Source organism: Emys orbicularis, chromosome 5, assembly GCF_028017835.1.
Source record: "Emys orbicularis isolate rEmyOrb1 chromosome 5, rEmyOrb1.hap1, whole genome shotgun sequence".
NCBI lineage: Eukaryota > Metazoa > Chordata > Testudines > Emydidae > Emys > Emys orbicularis.
In genome coordinates this window covers 87,611,562-87,632,664 of record NC_088687.1, presented here as the reverse complement: position 1 = coordinate 87,632,664, position 21,103 = coordinate 87,611,562, and the positions used below count along the sequence as shown (strand labels likewise).

At 40.2% G+C, this 21,103-nt stretch overlaps 1 protein-coding gene across 1 annotated transcript; it reads right to left on the bottom strand.

The window, feature by feature from the left end:
- Positions 1 to 9,069: 9,069 nt before the first annotated feature.
- FRG1 (FSHD region gene 1) lies at positions 9,070 to 19,340 on the bottom strand. Its single transcript, XM_065405030.1, has 9 exons — positions 19,209 to 19,340; positions 18,483 to 18,550; positions 16,722 to 16,844; positions 15,592 to 15,649; positions 15,211 to 15,325; positions 14,697 to 14,801; positions 11,556 to 11,647; positions 11,018 to 11,128; positions 9,070 to 9,870 (listed from the first exon to the last, which is right to left on the bottom strand). The coding sequence occupies exons 1-9, from the start codon at positions 19,268 to 19,270 to the stop codon at positions 9,834 to 9,836; spliced, it is 771 nt and encodes a 256-aa protein (XP_065261102.1). The 5' UTR covers positions 19,271 to 19,340; the 3' UTR covers positions 9,070 to 9,833.
- Between the last annotated feature and the right edge of the window lie 1,763 nt (positions 19,341 to 21,103).

Below are 21,103 nucleotides of genomic sequence, written 5' to 3'. Positions count from 1 at the left end.
AGAGTTACAGTGAGGATTAATTTGGCCTAATAACTTTATCAGTAATACACCCAGAAATACCCAACCCCAAGGTGCTCAGGTCAAATGAAAACCTTATCAAATATAAGATGTGAAAACCTCTTAAAACACATAGTTATAGTTGGGGAGGTACTTTCCTTATAAGCATCTGTATACAGGAGAGTGCATGTAACTTGCCCAAAGCTACACAGCAAGCTAGTGGCAGAACCAGGATGAGAAGTGAGTGGCCCACTTATCCCACCGGTTGTGCAGTTGTGCAGTTGCATGGCTGAATTCAACAGCAGTGACTTAAAAAACATGAAAATCAAACAAAATATACTTTGTAGATGTTGCATTCCAAACACTGAGGCATTGTGCTACTGCATAAGAAGTAACATAACATGGATTATGAAAAAAGTCAGTCTACGGGTGCAATTTTGCAAACCCTTACTCACATGAATAGTTCAAAATAGGATGAGTCAGAGGAAGGCTGTGGTTAAAGCACAGGACTGAGAATCAGGCAATTTGGGTTTCATTAGAGCAAGGGTCGGCAACCTTTCAGAAGCGGTGTGCCGAATCTTCATTTATTCACTCTAATTTAAGGTTTCGCGTGCCAGTAATACATTTTAAAGTTTTTAGAAGGTCTCTTTCTATAAGTCTATAATATATAACTAAACTATTGCTGTATGTAAAGTAAATAAGGTTTTTAAAATGTTTAAGAAGCTTCATTTAAAATTAAATTAAAATGCAGAGCCCCCCCCCGGACCGGTGGCCAGGACCCAGGCAGTGTGAGTGCCACTGAAAATCAGCTCGCGGGCCGCCTTCGGCACGCATGCCACAGGTTGCCTACCCCTGCATTAGAGAGATCTATTCCATTTTCTCTCTGTTTGGGAAGTCACTTGATGCCTGCTTTTCAGTAGTGCTGAGCACTTGTAGCTCTCGTTGATCTCAACTGAAATTGGGAGGGTTCAGCACCTCCTTAAAGTCATATTTACAGAACAAGGCACTTCTAAGCACAAAGGTGAACCTGGCTTATTTATTTTATTTATTTGTATTACTGTAACCTCTAGGAGCCCTAGTCATGCCCCAAAATCCTACTGTGTTAGGCGCTGTACAGACTGAAAGGAAAAAATGGTCTCTGCCTCAAAGCAACAATAAATTTTTTCTTCCTCACAAGGTGTTAGGAAGATTTTATTCTTTATTGTTGTTAACCTGAGTGAGCTCCTTGGCTAGAGGTGCTGTAGAAGGGCAAAACAGTATTATTCATTTGGGTTGGCTGAAAGTTTCCATCAACTGTTTTTCAACAGAAAATCAGGTTTTCAACAAAATAATTTTTTTGAGGAAAGTGTTTGCTTTCCATGGAAAATCTTGACTTTTCATCTAACCCCCCCAAATTTTAGGCTTTCATGGAGAGCATAAGGGAACAATGAAACAATACTGGTTAGCATATAAGCACAAAAAGTCTAAATTTTCCATGAGAATCCCCCTCCCAAATTTCCAGTGAACGCTTTTTAATCTGTTTGCATTATTAAGTAGAATGAAAAACAAAACAGACCACATAAATACTGAAAGTAGATGTATTAAGTAACTCTATTTAATAACTCATTCTTAACCTGAAAGTCTCTTTATGGCAGTACAGTTAATACTGTATAGAATAATATAAATTATTACATTGAGAACAACAGGTCTGAGCAGCTGAATTTCCAACTTGTGTGTGTAACATTTCAGCTGTAATGCTGCATTAGTGTATTTTATTTTTTTGACATTTCTTTCTCTGATACAATACTTGTTTTACTGAACAGAAACTTGATGAACAGGTTCTAGTTGATTGCATTTGGCTTGTTTTAAAAGAGTGATACTTGACTGGTTTTCAGCTGATACAGCAACTTAAAACACTAACCCAAAATGGAACCTACCTTAAAAATACATATTACAAAGAGTGTCCTGACTGCAAAAAAACCCAAACTGTCTGTTATGCAAAAGTGAGGCTGCAACACCAGGATTCTACCTTCGCTGTTAGGCAACCCTGTATGAACAAACCTGTGGCACTAGGTTTAATTTTGTATGCATTGCTCTATCTAGTTGCTCTGCCTATTTGCTTAGTTCTTTTTAGCAGGTTATGGTAATAAAGAAGCTTAGTCTCCTGAAACTCTTGGGGGGCATGTGGGGGCAGGGAAGGAGTTTTTGCTGTTTTGCCTGCTCAAGAATGCAACAGGCAGATGACCCACAGGCATGCAGCCACAGAGCTAACAGATGTAGCATTAGACCTACCACCTTAGACAGTATGTCTATTATTTATGTATCACTGTACCTGATGTTCTGCAGTGCTATAAATAACTCAGCAAACAGAAGACAAGGTCCAGATGCTAAAGAGTTTACAATAAAATAAAAACTAGTATTGTTTTAATACTATGTGCTTTGTACTAAAACATAGGCACTCTACTGTAATGCAAGTACAGTAACAATAGCGTGGCATTGTGTGTGAATGTTAAGTATGTAGGCCTTCTGGAATGGGAGCATTTTAATTTTGTTTCTTTTGATTTTTCCAATGGCCTACTCAGTTTCTAGGCACCTCACATAAATTAAACCACATATAAACAAGATATAAATTCTTTAATAAGCTAGTTTATGCAGTTATCCAAGTTATTCAGGTATTGAACTGCCCCACAAATAAATAAAACCCGGATGGTATGAAGATGAGAGAATGTGCTGGCAAATGCCAGAAAAGGATGAAGGAAACAAAGTGTTAGAGTGCCTGAAGCAAATATAGGGTGTGCAGCAGTGTGTAGGAAGTCAGTTAATAGATGCAGACAGGTGTGGAGTTGCATAAAGCCTTTAAGGTAACGATGAGAAGCCTGATGTGGACGATGTGAAGTCAGTGTACAGATTTGAGAAATAGGGGAAATTGCTGCTGTAACTATGGAGAGCTCAGCACTTTGACGGGAGTGTCTCATCTTCAAAGGGCTCTGGAAGCTTGTTTTAATACCTAATGCACAGAAAATCACCTACACTAATTTCTTTGGTGTCTAGCTGTCTTTCTACTTGGGTGTCCTCATTGGGGATGGGTGGAGGGGAACATATCTTGCATGTGGCAGAACACTGGTTTCATATTTACTGGTGGTAGCTGGATGCATTGTTTTGGTCTACTGGAAGAAAAGAGACCAGCCAGCTTAATCTTGGTAGCTTACAAGAGTATATTACACCATTTCCATGGGAAAACTGACTTGCATCAAATGCCAACAGAGAATAGCTGAACATCTGGTTTCCAGTTTTCAAGTATGCAGTTAATGCAGATAACTTTGGTACATATAGGATAAAGATGCATTACTGTTTTTCTTATATTAGATTCCTAAATCAAACCAGGACTACAATTTAGCCTCAACCTCAGATGCAGTGGGCCAAATTCTTCCATGGCAAAACTCCTTTGAAAAAAAAAATATTGTGCACTATACAAATGTTGTGTTTTTTTGTCACTTATGTTGTTTCCGCATTAGACTAATATCTACTAATTGGGCTGTGTAATAACAAAATATTAAGATAAAAGAGAAGCATGTGCTGAAAACTTTAACACCCTCAGAACATGAATATCATCAGAGTTCTATACTTATTGTAGCTAGTTACAATGGTGCATATTTATTACTTTCCAATAGAACTCATTTTTTTTAAAGAAGAAGGAGTAAAGGGACATATAAGATGAGGTCAGGACAGGAGTAATCAGGACAGCATGAAAGTTAGATGGTATCAAGGGAGTGCAGACCATAAAAAGATACTATAGTTATTGTATTATCTAAGAATGGACAACTTTTCTTGCATACAGTACTAAAGTATAGACAGGAGTCTGAGTGGTAAGGATGGAGGAAAGGCTACATTTAGAGATATCATAGAAGAAAAAATGATAGGATTTAACAAAGGTTTTGATTTTGCGTGAAGGAAAGAGGAATCGAAGAGGACACCAAAGTTCTAACCCTAAGTAATAGGGAGGCTTATCAGTTCAGTATTACAGGCTCTTTATTAATAATTTTTTTTCTGTTTTGGAAACAACGTATGGATCACTCACAAAAGAATTTCTTTGTTACTCAGCAATTGTTTTTCTTTCTCTTTATACCCTCCCAGCACATGTGGCTATACCTGGGCAGGTCAATGTTACTGAGAAAGTTTTGCTAGCATACTCTATATGGGACTTTCCTAAACAGAAGAGGCCCTGGTGTATCTATCTTTCAGTGGAATTATTTCATCACAGGAGAAGGCAGGGATTTAAGCCTGCAGGTTTAAATCCATCATATTGAGGAGCCCTGTACAAGAGGGTTTGTATTCAGTCCAGAGACAAGGTGGGTGAAGTAACTTCTTATTGATCCGACTCCTGTTGGTTAAAGACACAAGCTTTCAAGCATCACAGAGCTCTTTTTCAGGTCCAATATTCAGTTCAGACAGGTCGGTATCATTCACAGCAGTCCTGTCAATAAATCAGAAGAGTTCTGAAGGTTTTTCTGAAACTAAGAACTAGTGTGTTGGAAACTTACCAGATTGTCTCCCTACACTGGGTGGTAAGAGGGAACTGAGGGAGGGTCACAGCTGCCCTGCCCTTTATGTCCTCATACAGGAGCATGAGGAGGAATAGGGCACGAGTGGCCCCGATGGATGCTATTAAAAAGATTCCAATCTCACACTGACACATATTCATTGACGATCTTAACTTTGTCATTAAATGAAGCAGACTTGTGCAGTAGCAGGCTATTCTTTTTACAGTCAATTTTAAGACCACAAACACACTTTAAAGTAGGAACTGAGCATTTCTTTTAAAAGTTTTCTAAGCCTAACAATTGCCAACTTTTTGAGAATTCTTTACCTAACAGTGTTTTATTTAGCTGCCTGTGCCTGATTTATATTTTAGACAATTGAGAAATATTGGTAGTAATGCCAGACACACTGTAAATGGCTGTTTGGTCTTTATTTCCACATTTTTAAACAACCATGTACACTGGGCTTTTGCTACTCATGTAGAGATCGGCATAGCTAAGATTATATTTAAAAAAATCAGAGAGTGATCTCATCATGGGGTAAGTTTTATATAAAATGTCTGAACTCATTCACAAAAACTGTTTATCCACCAGTTACATAAGCATCTTTTTTTTTTTGTTTGATTTTATGGGGCATTATCTCTGTAACATACCAATGCATACCCTGCCTCTAAGGCTTCAGCAGCAGTATATCTTTTGCATTACTGCTTGACTAAGGCTTTACACGCCTCTTCAATTTTTCTTAGGGTGGTGTCCCAAAGGACTCAAGCCAAATTCTCATATGCAATCCTACAGTTAGCCCAAACAGAAATATGTTGTACATGATGTGTGTCTGTGGGTATGGGAGGGATGGGGCATTAAGAACCCTATGTAAAGGGAGGGATATAATTCCATGGGAAGTCCATGAAATAATTAGAAAAACAAGGATCAAATTTGGTAACTATATGACTACTTTATTTCATTCTAAACGATCTGCAAACTCCCTGGAGTAGCTTACTCTGATAGGTAAAATACTGCCATAAAGTAGAAATACAGAATAGAAATGAAAGACCAATTTTCAACTCGGTAAAAGGTTAAAGCAGGGTGACATGAGGCTCTGTACAAGGATTGGAGTTCAATTATTTTTTAATTATCTTTGTAAAATGGGTGAAAAGTGATATTGCAGAATTTGCAGGTGGCACAATTCTAGAGTTTAGTCAAGCCTGCAGAATACTCTGAGGAACTTCAGAGGGACCTAACAAAGCTAGGTAGATGGGCAGCACTAGATCAGATGAAATTTGTTGTTGACAAAATGCAAGATAGTGCATAAAAGTGAAGGGGGGGGGGAAAAAAAAAAAAAAAAAAAGAGAGAGAAAGACCCAAGTGTCAGCATGGACAGTTCAATGTGCTCTACAGCAGCGGTTCTCAACCAGGGCTGTGCCTACCCCTAGGTGTACACAGAGCTCTTCCAGGGAGTACATAAACTCATCTAGCTCTTTGCCTAACTATACAACAGGCTACATAAAAAGCTCTAGCGAAGTCAGTACAAATTAAAATTTCATACACAATGACTTGTTTATACTGCTTTATATACTATACACTGAAATGTAAGTACAATGTTTATATTCTAATTGATTTATTTTATAATTATAGGGTAAAAATGAAAGTAAGCAATTTTTCTGTAATAGTGTGGCTGTGACACTTTTTTGTATTTTTATGTCTGATTTGTAAGCAAGTAATTTTTAAATGAGGTGAAACTTGGGGTACGCAAGGGAAATCAGGCTCCTGAAAGGGGTACAGTAGTCTGGAAAGGTTGAGAGCCACTGCTCTACAGCAACTGTCAAAAGAAAATACATTAGGACGCATAAAGGAAGAACATAATACTGAGAACATAACACCATTAATCAAACTATAGTTCCCCTTACTTGGAATACTGTGTTCAGTTTTAGTTACCCTACCTCAAAACAATGTGGCAGAAATAGAAATTCAGACATGGGTGATGAATATGACTAGATCATGGCAAGATTTTGTAAGAGGAGGAATTGAAAAGACCAGAACTACTTCGTTTAGAGAGGAGACAAATGGTAGGTGATATAATGGAAGTATACAACATAATCAAATAGCACAGAAAAGATAAACTGAATGCTCCTTTTATCCTTTTTCACAATCTAAGAACAAGTGGGATGTTCAGTGAAATTGGAAAGCAACAAATTCAAAACGGATACCTGCAAATACTAAAAAAACAAAACACCTGACAACATAACTTAAGAGACTCATTCCTAAATGATATTGAGATTGCTGAGCTGAATAGTATTTAGAAAAGGATTAGACACGCAAGGTGGGTGAGAGAATCTTTTATTGGACCAACTTCTGTTGAGGAGAGAGACAAGCTTTCGAGCTTACATGGAGCTCTTCTTCAGGTCACTGCATACAAAAAAGGATTAGACGTTTATATAGTTCAAGTAAATGTCCAGCATTAGAATTATGTTTAGGAAAGGCTATAAACCTTCATACTTCAGGGCATATGTAACAGAGATTAAGGAGAAACTTTTCTGAAGGTCAGGCTAGACCACAATTGTCTACTGTGGGGTTTCTTGCACTCACCTTTGATGCATCTGTTACTTGATACTGTCAGATACACTGAATAAAATGGACATAGAATGAAATGGACAAAAGTGATGGCAATTTCTCTTGTTGTTCTGATTAGTTTATCATGTTATTAGTCATTCTTACAGCTTGGCATGGATACGGCCCTTGCTTTAAGTTAATATCTCTGTATTCTAACTTATTTCTATCAACCCCATAGGTCTTATGTGCGTTCCAGGGAGCTTACTATTTAAGGGCATGTCTACATGGAAAATTATACCAGTATAGTTAGGTATCGGTAGTATGGCTGTAAATTTCCTCATGTAGACAAGTCCTCTTCTCAGGCAAAATCTCACACAAAAAGGATTGGGAAGGAAAAATGGCAGAGTTTCTGCCAATTTTTCTGTTGAGTAATAAGTTTGATCACCCTGTGGAATAAGTAGATCTGCTGAGATCTACCTGGAGGCAAAAGCCATATGCATGGAGGCCCTCTGACTCCACAATAGCTCTGGAGGTCTCTTGACCTCCCTCCAACCCCTTGGCAGCGCAGCAGCAAATGAGCCATGTGACAAAGATTCCCCTTGAAAAGCTACTTCCCAACAGGAGGGATACAGCCCCATGTTATATTAACTTTTGTGTTAGATCCCTGCAGCATGGGCAGGAGGATGTGCATTCCCAAGCACTTCCCTATATCTCCTATGATTTCTCAGACCTGCAGAGGGCTCTCTTCAGGACTGGGGACACAGGGGAATAGTACAGCTGATGGGATAAAAAGTAGGTGATAATATAACCTACGGGGGGGGAGGGATAGCTCTAGTGGTTTGAGCATTGGCCTGCTAAACCCAGGGTTGTGAGTTCAATCCTTGAGGGGGCCACTTAGGGATCTGGGGCAAAATCAGTACTTGGTCCTGCTAGTGAAGGCAGGGGGCTGGACTTGATGACCTTTCAAGGTCCCTTCCAGTTCTAGGAGATAGGTATATCTCCATTAATTTTAATTTTTTTTTTTTTATAATGGACAAGTGTTACGGTTTTTATTTTTTTAAATATATACATTTTCTAAAAAACTAAGAGTTGGACTCCACTGCTCTATATTATCTAAAGCTTGGATCCTTTATCTTTTTAATAGTATAAAATAAAACAGACCATTAGATTCCTGGCATTAAAATCATGTGGGAGGGCTAACAATCAAGGTGTGCTTAGTTAACACAGAACTAGTAAACTTTCCCAAGCACCAGTCCCTAATCCTGATATAGTAAATAATCAGTTAGCTTTTCATGTGATGAGGGACAGTAAAATTGTATGTCAGCTGAGAGTTTTTCAGCAATATAAATCTGCACAAGCTATGCACCTGTTTGTCTTATGACTCCCTGACACCATTGACACATGCTTTCATGTGTATACGGCTCTACTAGTGCAATTCTTTCTTAACTGGGCTTCAGCACCAGTTGTAACTTGTTCTGAATATAGGCAATTAAGTTCACCCTGTTTCATTTTTACATAGGCTGGCTATGAAATGACATCACTTTAAACTGGCAGTACTGTCTTTCAGCCTTATGCTGATGGGTATTTATGCTCAGACTCTACCTGTTCTTTTAATGATCCCATTTTTATGCCTTAGGTCAGGCGTAGTCAATTATTTTTTGTCAAGGTCCAAATTTCTTGGTCAAGATATAGTCAAGGTCCTGACGCCAGATAACAGTAAGTAAATAAAAGATTTTGGGGGCCATTCAAAAGTGTTTGACGGTCCGGCTTTGGCTTGTGGTCTCCTTATTAACTACCCCTGCCTTAGGTTATAGGCAATTGCATGCTCCAAATTTAAAACCACAAAAAACAGTACAGACTACACGTTGCATGAAGGTAACTTAAATTATGGGCTTCACGAGAAGTAAGAATTGAGATGAAAAGGCTGAGCATGGTAACCAAGTACTTTCTGAAGACAGGTTAGAACTGAATTGTGAAGGTGGTGTTGCAATCAGTACAGTTGGAATAGTTCCCATAAAGGGATTTTATTAAAATAAAATTTTGGTAACAAGCATAAATAGCAACCAGTATTCTACGTAATAGTTATTAGGAATGCACAGTATCTGCATTTTCAACATTCTTTAACATTTTTACTTTAAAAGATAGAAACAAGTCCATCTAACAGCTTTAAGTTAGAAAAATCTGAAAGAACATAAAAACATCAGCAACATATGAGTAATTAAGGGGTCTCTTTTTCTCATGAAGAACCTCAATTTCTACATTTCTCCATACTGTTTTTCAAATACATAGTTTATGTAAGTATTCACTTAATGACCCATTGTTCTCTATAAATGTTGAAAACCATTCTAGATCCTCAGTTGGTATCAGGCAGCATAGCTCAACTGAAGTCAAGCTGAGACTTCAGTCCCATATGTTCAGAGAGACATTAGCTTGATAAAATATTTATTTATTCAATGAAAATACAATTTGTCAGGGCAACTTTGTAGTTTGGTTTTGTATTCAGCTCTTCTCTTCTTTATTGTTAATCATGACCTTCAGATTACTGAGTTGCTTCTCTGAATCTTCGACAATTCAATTTGCTAAAGCTATTTAGTTTTGGATCAAATTCTGCATACCAAATTTCAATACTGTGTAAAGTAATTCTAATGAGAAGTAGGAACAAAAAAGTCTTTCCATAAATAAAGTCACTTTTGCAAAATGTCTTATTCAGATAGTATGTTCAGGTGGACAACCAAAGGATATAAAAGCAAGCAAACAAGCCAATTGTTTTTGTCACTTGCAGTATCTATCGGCTTTCAATTTTGCTCGCCTATATGAAAGAGAAGACAGACAAAATTTAGGTTACACAAAAGCCATAAAATGTGAACAGTGTGATAGTCACAAGACATATGAGTAGGCTGTTATAACATTTGCTTCTACTTAACTTTGGAACATTTGCAAATGACATTAGAGGCCTGTTAGTACTTTTGATTTGTTTGGTGGCTTTGTTACTTTGCACAGCTAGCATTTGCTCTTGCATTAGAGCCGTAAGGAATATGCCTGCTGGTTGCACATGCAACCTTAAAATTTTGGAGTTTTCTGACTTCTGAATCACGAAGCCTTAGTCTTTTACTGTTTTTTTAATGGACTTTTTCAAAGATGGGGAATGTAAAGAAAAATGATTCCAAAATCAAAAACTATTAGGCTGGACATCTCTGGCATGCCACATCACACTTAACAACGAAAGGCTTCATTGGAGTACACAGCGAACATCACGAAAAACATTATGCCAGGTTCATAAAATTTTCAGTTGCACAAGTCAATGCAATGGGGCAGGGCTCCTATGGAACCCTAATGCCTTAAATCGACATGTCAGCAATTGTACAGTGGTAGAAACAGCTCTTAATGTTTTTTGCAGCTGAGTTAATTACTTTTAGGTACACAATACAGCTTTCTTTTGCTTAGAACACTGGTAAGTAGTGCTTGGGATATTCTGCATTCCCCAAATACTGCACCTGTACAAAGTGCTATTCTCACACCTTCATAGCTTGGTCAAACCAAGACTGGTTTTCACTAGACAATGTGAAAAGAATCCTCAATAATGGCTATTTCCCTACAAAAATGCAACTTTCTATCCCCATTTTGGTGTCCGGGTTGTTGAAAAAAATAAAAGTAAGAATTTTGCTTTTATAATACAATATTATTGTTCTCCACTCTCCTTGTACTCAATTGATTGAACCAGTTTTGCTCAAGCTTTCCATAAAACGTTTTCTTTCAGGTAGAAACCAGGCAGGCCTGAAAAATTTCAGCTCAAAAGGGGAGTTTCAAAAATATATAGGCAGCAGAAAATGGACTATAGTGAGAACATTCAGGCAATCTTCACTCTAGTTGTCTTTAGCATTCCAGGTATATCACAGATTCATCTGTCAATAGCTTTCATTTAATTAACAGATGGAATTATTTGGATTTTAAAATACCTGTCCAGCAGCGTCTCATGGAAAGTGCCTTCTTTTCTAGCTTTTTTGAGAGCTTTACTGTCTTCTTGGCTTATTTTGAGTTTACGATCTTGGAAACTTTGGAACTTCTTTCTGGAAACAATAAACAGTGTGAAAATAGCTCCAGTTCTATTGAAACTTTATATAATAAAATGCAATAGTTGTGCTGGGATTTCAAAGTTCAATTCCTGGACTGGGCAGGTTGGGTCCAGGGAGAGGAGGGGAGGTATGGTGCGGCTTCTGCCAGCCCTGGGCTCCTCCGGGCGGGGGTGTGTGGGGGAAAACAGAGGAGGGGAGGCTCGTCTGAGAGGGAAGACTGTCATTCAGCAGGAACCTCTCTGGGTGGTTAATGTGCAGTGCTGACAGACTCTGAAGAGAATTTCATTTGATTAGAAGGATGGTGGGTCAGGATTGTTTTAAACAAGGGGAGATGGGGAATCCTTTGTGCTCAGATATGGAAATGGATAGTTTATTTTGTGAATGTAGAAGGCTGGCAGCTATATAGCTTTCAATTACATACACATAATTGATTTCACATTGTTTAACATTTCCTTTGTCTTCTTCTGGAATGTCATCTTTCTGCTTAGCTTCTCTTTCAGCACAAGTACGGATCTAGTTATTGGGGAAAAGGAAAATAGAAAATGTACATTATACGAACTACAATTGATAGTAAGAAAAAATTAAACAAATTCTAACTTCTCCTGGTACTCAAGATATTACAGATGTTGGATTTTTGAGTAGGTCTTTTCAGTTTCACAGCTTGTTAGGATATAACCAAAGATCTCTTAACAAAAAAGTTGGTTCTATTCTATTCTGGTTAATTTTTTTTTTATAAAGCCTTTGCTCCTACCTTGTAATTTTATATATAAAACATACAAACACTAAATAACATTTCACATATTTCTTGAATATACAAACAAAATATATTCTGAATCTATAGTATTAAATACTACATTTAAGTGATTAGCCAAGATTCATGCGGTGACCAGTTCCCCCGGGGTGCCACTTGGAACTGGCGTACCACTGAGTTCGCCTGACCCACCAGCCTGGGTTCCCTTTACACTGTGCTGCTGTGACAGGCTCTCAAGCTCCCTGCACACACACAGGTCGGGCCACACCCAGCTGCAGTTTCACACAGATGCTGAGATCAGCTCTGCATGGGAAAGCTCAATTAAGGAATTGCCCAGCACTCAAGTGCACACCCCCTCTGGAGTGTAAACCCAAAATTGTCTTGTCTTGTGCTGCACAGAGAACTGTACAGTGTAAGCTCATGAAATTCGCTCCCTCCCTCAATGTGGAGGAAGATTTGCACAGCTTTTTGCCCCCAACGTAAGAATTCCACAAACTGGTTTTAGAAAAAACAAAAACAAGTTTATTAACTACAAAAGATAGATTTGAAGTGATTCTTTGAGGGATAGTGAACAGATCAAAGCAGATTACTGAGCAAATAAAACAAACACACAAACTAAGCTTAAGCTACTAAAGTAACTGGTAGAAATACCCAATTTTAACCCTAAATGTTGTTTTAAGCAGATTGCAGAGGTTCTTGAAAGCAAGCTGCTCTTGCTTGAAGCTTAAAACTCCAGGTATCTCTTTCACAGACTAGACAACCTTACAGCTCAGCTCCTCCTCCCCCAGTCTTTGTTTCTAAGGCCTTGTCTACACTGCCACTTTACAACACTGCAACTTTCTCGCTCAAGGGTGCGAAAAAACACCTCCCTGAGTGCTGCACATTTCAGAGCTGTAAGGTGGCAGTGTAGACAGTGCACCAGCGCTGGGAGCTACTCCCCTCGTAGGGGTGGTTTTTTTACAGTGCTGGGAGAGCTCTCTCCCAGCGCTGGTGCCGCAACTACACAGCCACATTAAAGCACTGCCATAGCAGCGCTTTAACGTGGCTAGTGAAGACATACCCTTAGATGTTTCTAGCAGTCATCCTGGGCAGGGATTCAGTGAAGAATGAACCACAATTATGTCACTCCCCTGCCTTAAATAGGTTTTACATATGGCTGGAATCCTTTGTCTTCCAGTGCGATTCCCACTCCTGGCCAGTGGAAGAGTACTGATTTTATCGTGGAGTCTAGTACCAGGTGACTTGATCACATGACCCTGCAGCCATAACTCAAAGGCCTTGGCTACACTGGCAATTCACAGCGCTGCACTTGCTGCGCTCAGGGGTGTGAAAAAACACCCCCCCTGAGCGCAGCGAGTGCAGCGCTGTAAAGCGCCAGTGTAATCAGCGCCTGCAGCGCTGCACGCTCCCTCGCAGCGCTGCAAGCTATTCCCCTCGGAGAGGTGGAGTACTTGCAGCGCTGCGAGAGAGCTCTCGCAGCGCTGGCGGCGCGACTACACTCGCGCTTCACAGCGCTGCCGCGATCCGCGAGTGTAGCCAAGGCCAAAGTCTATTTGCAGAGTCCACAGGAAGGCTTTCCAGGAAGGTGAGATATTAGCATCTTCAAAGACCTATTGTTTTTCCTAATGGCCCTTCCAGCCAGCAATCTAGACCGACTGCATTGTTTAGTGGGTGTTCCCCAGGTGTAAACACATTTGTAATAGGTAAATAAAATAAATGTATAGACAATATTCCTAACTTCAGATACAAAAATGTACATGCATACAAATATGATAATCATAATCATAACCATTCCAATGATATCTCACATGACCCATCTTGCATAAAATACATCTTAGTTATGCCATTATCGTAACAGTATTTCTACAAATTTTATGGGACGTAATGTCACACAAGTTCTGAAATAGTTAATGCTCTGCTATATATATGCAATTAAAACATAACATTATCTGTACTTGGCAAGATGAAAGAGGACTTGGAGACTCCTATTTAAATTGTATAATCTTACAAGACTGAGTTCTTAGCAAATTTTATATATCAAGTTTTAGATTAAGTTTATGGAATTTTAGAAACTAGAAATCAAGACAAGAATTTTTTTTTTTTTTTTACTGATTTAATGTCCAGGAGTGACAATACATTGCATTTCTAATTTAACTGATGTTGAATTATAGATGGAGCTTAAGTGCTTTTCCATTACAAACTGTGATAGTCTTGTTTTTACTAACTAGGGACATCTTGTACTTGCACCCGACACCGCCAAGGAAAACCCAAGTTGCTGTCAGTTTCTGGCAAGGAGGAGGTGGTACACTTCTGAGCAAGTGTTGAACAAATAATGTAGCATACTATTAGGGAGCAATTTGCTGTCAGAAGTACAATCTGGTTTGTTCTGACTGAAAAAGACAGTGACCACTTGTGGTCAGAGATCTTGTGGCATTCACACAAAAGTAAGGAGTTTCGAATCCTGGTTACCTGGTATAAGCCAGTTTTGTTGAGTATTCTGCCTACCTGCAATTTCAATTGAGTATAATTATCTTCCTGTCTTAAATAGTTAGGCAGCAGATTTGTTGAAAAGCTGCCCCATACCACCTTGGAGATGTCTGTAATTCAGTGATGAATGAAGATGCTCCTTTATGTGCAGTTTGTAAAGTGAATTAGAAAAATTCATGATGAAAGGTATTATGTAAACTTAAGATGTTAGAATGTTTGTTCCATAAACATTATGGATTGTGCATAGTTTTGCATTTTCTATTATAGCATTCAAGCTGATAATATAATTATAAAGTATATATATCACACACACACACAGATTACCTTTATCATTTCTTCTTCTCCTGCAGTTTTACTTTTGGCTTCTATATCTCCCTCTTCATTACAGGTGATAAAGCAGCTATTTGCTGCTAATAAAGCCATTTTCCCCTGTTAAAATACCACCACTTAAGTTAGTACTGTGAACAAATTTTAGACACACGCCTTAAAATTATAAGATTTAATTCTAGAATACTCCAGAAGACACCACAGATGTCTTCTCACCTTCTGCCTAAGGAACTCTTAGTAGCCAGCCTTGCGGATCTGCTGTCTCTTTTACTCTTACATTGTATGTTACTGCCAAAACAGACAAACATTTTGATTTAAAGTCTTTAAAAATACAGTAATTTACCCAACTGCAACTTACAAGTTAACTATTCTTTATAATCTTGCAATACCTGTCATGTCATTGCTTTACCACCTGTATGGAAGTGTATCCCATTAGCACTATTAATGTTAAGTTTAAAACAACAATTTTTACCAAGAACATCACCTGCAGTTAATATTAGAGATAGCTTACATCTTGGAAGACAGGTTCCCATTGCTCTCTTGATCCTATTGCATCTGATCGTCCAATAACAAGACCATCTGAATTTATGCCAAGGTATTTGCCATAGCCAGACTTCAGTGCAATTCTTAGAGAAATGAGGGAAAAAGATGCAGAATGTTTTAAAGTTAAAACACTTTAAAATATTCAGTATATCAAAGAGGTTCAGTATTTTGGTTCTAGATATACTTCTAAGAGCTAGCTGTTATAATAAAGGAGATTTTAAGGAGGGATATTTAGCTTTGATTCAGGGTACGAGATCGCATATAGCAGTCTAAATGAGACCTGATAAGACATTCTTGAAGTAAAACCTGCACAACATCAAATTTTTCAAAAATCCACTGGAGTAATTACCTGGTGTCAGACAACTTTACTGCTGTAAACTGTTCAGGAGGACTAGGGCCATCGTCCTCTGAAAGAGAAATTTTTTTGAAAATTATTATCAGGTATAAAGCATTAGATATACAATTTTTGAATTTATGAGACTAAGTTTAAATAAAGCTGATAAATTATACAAGAATTATTGGTGTACAATACAGGAAAAGGCTATGATGCGGGGCCAGATATTGACATAAATTTTCAAAAGAGTATCCAACTACTGTAAAAGCAAAAAAGAGTTTTATAGGAGTTATCTAAGCACCTATATGATTAGCACTCTACAAGACACAAATAAAGCCAATCCCTGCCCCCAACAAATTTAGGATTGAGAATTTATAGCAATTCATGGAAAATGTGTATCTAAATCCACTGCATTGCTTTGTGAATCTCAGCCTATGCATTATATAAGCTTCTCATAACAAAATGTACTTGCACTGTTTTACTTGAGCGCATGACTAGAATTCAGTATTTTAAAAGCCACCACCACTTTTGTAACATCAGGAATGATATACTGCCGCTATTCCTGGACTGGCGTTACCTTACTCTGGGGTTGAAAGACATCCAAATTCACTCTGCTTCCAGAATAGGGATTCCCTACTTGAGCTGTGCCTCTCTCACTCCCAAAGTGAGGGAAAGACCAGCTACCAGGCCACCTCCACAGAACGTCTACATAACAATTACAGCACCCTTTGTTGTGGAGTGGGAGTTGTTGGTTGGTAAAAGAGGGTCCTGGTCTGACTTGAGTTTCTCTTTTTATAAGACAAACTGACCTCATACTGGTTTTGCATGGTTACTTACAAGAGTCATACTGCTTTCCATCTTGTTAAAGGCCTAAACCTACAGGTGAGCATCAGGAAAGGAACTGAATTGCATGTATAAAGAAAACATCAAGACTAGCTTAGAAAAATTGATTAGTGGTCATTCATTAGGATTATTATCCTCTTCGCTGTGCTATGCAGACATATAGGATAATATTTTTATTATGTATATTAACTAGCATCACTATAAAAAATCTTTAGTTTATTGACTTGAATAAAAACTCTCCATTTAGCAAAATACATTTCATATCTCAACACTGCAAAAATTTCTCTTTTCCCGATACAAACCTTTATGTGGTGCTCCAAGTGTAAAAAGGCCATTGTCAAGAGCGTGGATATAAGCTCCCTTGTCCAGTTCTATTGCCACAGTTCCTGTGATTTCACCAAAATTTTTTACTGCCCACCAGCTTCCTAAAATATAAGAAAATGAAATAACATAGCACACTGACAACTGGATTTTAGCCAAATACTATTATTTGAAATAGCATAGCACCTAGGAGCCCTATCATGGATCAGAACCCCATCATACTAGGTGTTGTACAGAACAAAATGATGGTCCCTGCCCCAAAGAACTTGCAACTGTCTTATAAGATAGGAGACCACAGATGGATACAGACAGACAGGGGAGTACAAGGAACCAAGACAGTATTCATTAGCATGATAGGTTGCTGGTATGCTGAGACCACTGCCTAACTGTCATCGGTCTTTTTGTAGGCGTCACGGCAAAGGAGAGGTTTGGAGGATAACCATGTTGTGGGGAACTGCTCTTAAGCACGAGGGACAGCATGGGAGAAAGCATTAAGGTGCTTATTTGAAAATTTAATAAGTGGGTGACAGAGGCTGGCATCAATGGCAGATCAGAGATGTGAATCAACATCTCAACTGTGAATGAGAAGTTATAGGTAGGGTTGGGATACACTGTGCAGGGCTTTGAAAGTGAAGAGAAGCAGCTTATATTTGACATGATAGAGAAGGGAGAGCCAGTGGATGGTTGCAAAGAGAAAGATGATATGGTCAAACTAACAGGCTAGGAATATGATCTTTGCAGCAGCATTCTGAATGGATATGAGTGGGACAAGATTGCATTTGTTACAGATGTTAAAAAGAGAAAAGGATGTTCCAATGATTGGGATGATGAGAGCCTACACCACAGTGTTAGCTGCATGGATGGATAGGAAAGGCTATATCTTAGAGAAGTTTTGCAGAAAGAATCTGCAAGCTAGCTTAAATATGAGGACCTAGAGAGAGGTCTGAGTTGAAGATGATGCCCAGATTATGTGCCTGAGTGACAGCAGGAAGATGGTGTTGTTCGTGGTGATTGAAAAAGAAAGTGGTGCAGGAAGGGCATTGAGGGAAGATTAAAAGCTGTTGTAGCCATGTTGAGCTTCAGCTGATGGCTAGACATCCACAAGGAGAGAGAGACAGCTTGAATTTTAGTCTGGGTAGGAAATAGATCTTATCTAGTAATATGTAGTCGCATGATAAGCTTCTACTGTTTAGGTAGTTTGCTGTGAAGCCTTGATTGATAATTATATTTAGGATTAATTTGCTCTTGCAGTAAAACAATTACAATCCAGAAGCTGAAAAAAAGTGTTCTGCATCATTCCCTTTAAAGTGAATAAATGACAAACAACAAATACCCTATTTGACTGATGGCGTAACACACTGCAATTAGAAGTTAGACTTAGCTATTGGAAAGATTATTTGTAGCCTTAAACTTAGAATGGCCTTTTCTTCTTTTCTTGGAAGCAGCCAAAAGAACATAGTGTGTGTAGAGAAACAGAGGCTATTGGACATCAGACCTCCCTTCTACTCCATATAAAAAAAGATTTCTGTTCAGATTTTTTAAACAAAGTCATTCATTTATTTTTCTTTACTACAAGGACTATGATTTATAGGTTTACAAACATGCCTACAAATATAGTAAACACAGAAGGGTTTTGTATTAATGCCAGAAGCCCAAACAAGAAAACAAAACAAACACCCTAACTTTTCCTGTCTTTATCTTTACTTCTATACTGGTGTGCACGTCCTTTAAAGCCAACTCACCAACAATATCAAGCTGATCTTCTGCATTTTCTTCTCTTTTTCTTTTCTTATCTCTGTGTTTTTTCTTACTGCAAAGCGAGACGACAAAATGGCTAAATAATAAACCTTCCCTAACTAACCGTGTGTGTCTGGATCACCACCACTAATACACAGTAACACAGGGGAGAGAGGGAGAAGGGGGCAGGTCACCAGGGCAAACCTCCGCTCTGACAGGGCAACCCTTGGCTCTGCAGACCTAGCTGTCCGCAGGCTCACGTTGTACCCATCTCAGAAGTCGGTTTTTAAACTAGGGTGACCAGATGTCCCGATTTTATAGGGACAGTCCCGATTTTTGGGTCTTTTTCTTATATAGGCTCCTATTACCCCCCATCCTCGTCCCGATTTTTCACACTTGCTGTCTGGTCACCCTATTTTAAACCGCTTTACTCAAAGCCGGGCACGTCCCCGTGTGGACGCTCTTGCTTTGGTTTAGTTTACACCTGATCCCGGTCAGTTTAAGCTACAGCGAGCCAAGGCCGCTTCACTCCGGAACGAGCGCGTCCACACGGGGACGGGGGATAGCGCGCGCTCTGACCGACGCGCAGTGACTTCACGGCTGGGGAGGAAGGGAGCGAGCCCCGGGCAGGGCCTGGGGCAGGAGACGGACCGGCCTGTCCATGCCGGGGGGCGGGGCTCATCGCGGCGCGTTGGCGACCAATGGGGAGGAACGTCCCGGCCACTTCGCACCTTTTCTCCTTCGCCCCCTTGAGAACTAGCTTGGTGGATTTCACGCAGGTATATTCCGCCATCTCTGAACTACAGAGGCCGCCGCGCGGTGACACATACACACAATCCACCCCTTCCTGCAACTCCGACGGGGGCCGCAGAGGGACAAATGAGAACGGTCGGCCCTTAGTCAACGCGTGCGAACGTTGTGCACATGCGCAGTGGGGAATCGAAGCCCCTGCCCTCACTTGGCTGCTCCCGCCCCCTACGGGCGGGTGTTGTGAACGTCTCTGCGCCAGCAGTACTGGAGGCGGGGGTGCCCCCGCGCCCAAAGGGGCCGAGCTCTGGCTGGGGGCCGGGCAGAGTCACAGCGGCGGGGCGAGGCGCTGCACGGGATGGTTTTTTGGAGGCGGGGGGAAGGTTAGAAGAAGGGAAAAGGCCCAGATCTGCCACTCAGTGCTGGGCTGATGCGGTTCTTGTGCCCGCGCTGGGCTCGGGTGCGGGATTGCCAACGCCAAAGGCTCAACGCGCGCGGGCGGCTCCCCCCGACTCCCAGTCATAAGATTGAAAAAAAACCCGACCTGGCTTCATTGTCTTTGTCTTGTGAGTTTTCACTCTTTAGGGAGCGCTTGTTCCTGTTGTCCAGCTTTTCTCTGCAAGCCTCAGGGCTAGAGATTACGTCTATACTGCAATTAGATACCCACACAGCTGGCCCATGCCAGCTGTCTCCCGTGCGTCGGGCTCTGACTAAGGGGCTGTTTAATTGCCATGTAGACGTTTGGGCTTGGCCCCCTCCCACCTTGCAGGGTCTTAGAGCCCAGGCTCCAGCCATAGACCTAATGTTCACACCACAATTAAACAACCCTGTGAGCCTGAGCCTCAGGAGCCCCACTCAGCTGGCATGGGCCAACCACAGGTTTTTAATTGCCGCTTAAACATACCCATAGTCTATGTCTACACTACAACTTCCTTCATCAGTGTGTAGAGTATGTGTAACTAGACACCACAGTGAAAAGCAGCGTGTGTCCACACTACAGTGTGTCGCCACAGATGTCGATGAAAGGGTCTGGCTGGGAGGCAGCAGGGAAAGGCTCAGCAGCGGGGAGCTGCCAAAGCTTTTCCATGCTGCCTTCCCTCTGCCAGAATCTTTCCCCGCTGCTGGAACCTTTCCCTGTGGAGGGGAAATACTCCAGCAGCAGGGAGGCAGTGGGACACTACACTGCTAAAAATAGCCATGTAGATGGTGGGAGGTACTGCTTAGGTGTGTAGAGTGTCATGTAGGAGACATAACCAAAGGGTTCAGGTATGTTTTTACTTGCCTAAGCAGTACCTCACCGTCTACACTACTATATATATATCTATGCTAGGGGTGTGCATGTCTGTATTCTACACGCCACCAAAAGGAGTGTGCAGTATAGATGTACCCTAAGGGTTTTATAGTACAGCCTATCATCATCATCATATCTGAGCATCTTCCACATACAATCAATATCAATAGCCAAGACCCAATGGACTTCATGAGGTCTCCGGCCCTTCTTCCTTTTCAGGGTCAAAACTCTGTTTGGGATAGGTTGATTCTTTTTTTTTCTTTTTGGGTGGTGATGGAAGGCATTTGGAAATAAAAGGGTTGTTTGAACTATGAGCATCATTTATGTTGAAAAAGCTTTCTCAGGGTATGTCTACACTACGAAATTAGGTCGAATTTATAGAAGCCGGTTTTATAGAAATCGGTTGTATGCAGCCGATTGTGTGTGTCCCCACATAAAATGCTCTAAGTGCATGAAGTCAGCGGACCGTGTCCACAGTACCGAGGCTAGCGTTGACTTCCGGTGCATTGCACTATGGGTAGCTATCCCACAGTTCCCGCAGTCTCCGGTGCCCATTGGAATTATGGGTTGAGATCGCAATGCCCGAAT

Excerpts from the sequence above, each read along its gene's own strand:
- FRG1 (XM_065405030.1), bottom strand. The coding sequence starts at position 19,270 with ATGGCGGAATATACCTGCGTGAAATCCACCAAGCTAGTTCTCAAGGGG. Across the intron at positions 18,551-19,208 it reads AAGGGGGCGAAGGAGAAAAG|TAAGAAAAAACACAGAGATA; the intron begins GTGCGAAGTGGC and ends CTCGCTTTGCAG. Across the intron at positions 9,871-11,017 it reads CATGAGACGCTGCTGGACAG|GCGAGCAAAATTGAAAGCCG; the intron begins GTATTTTAAAAT and ends TCTTTCATATAG.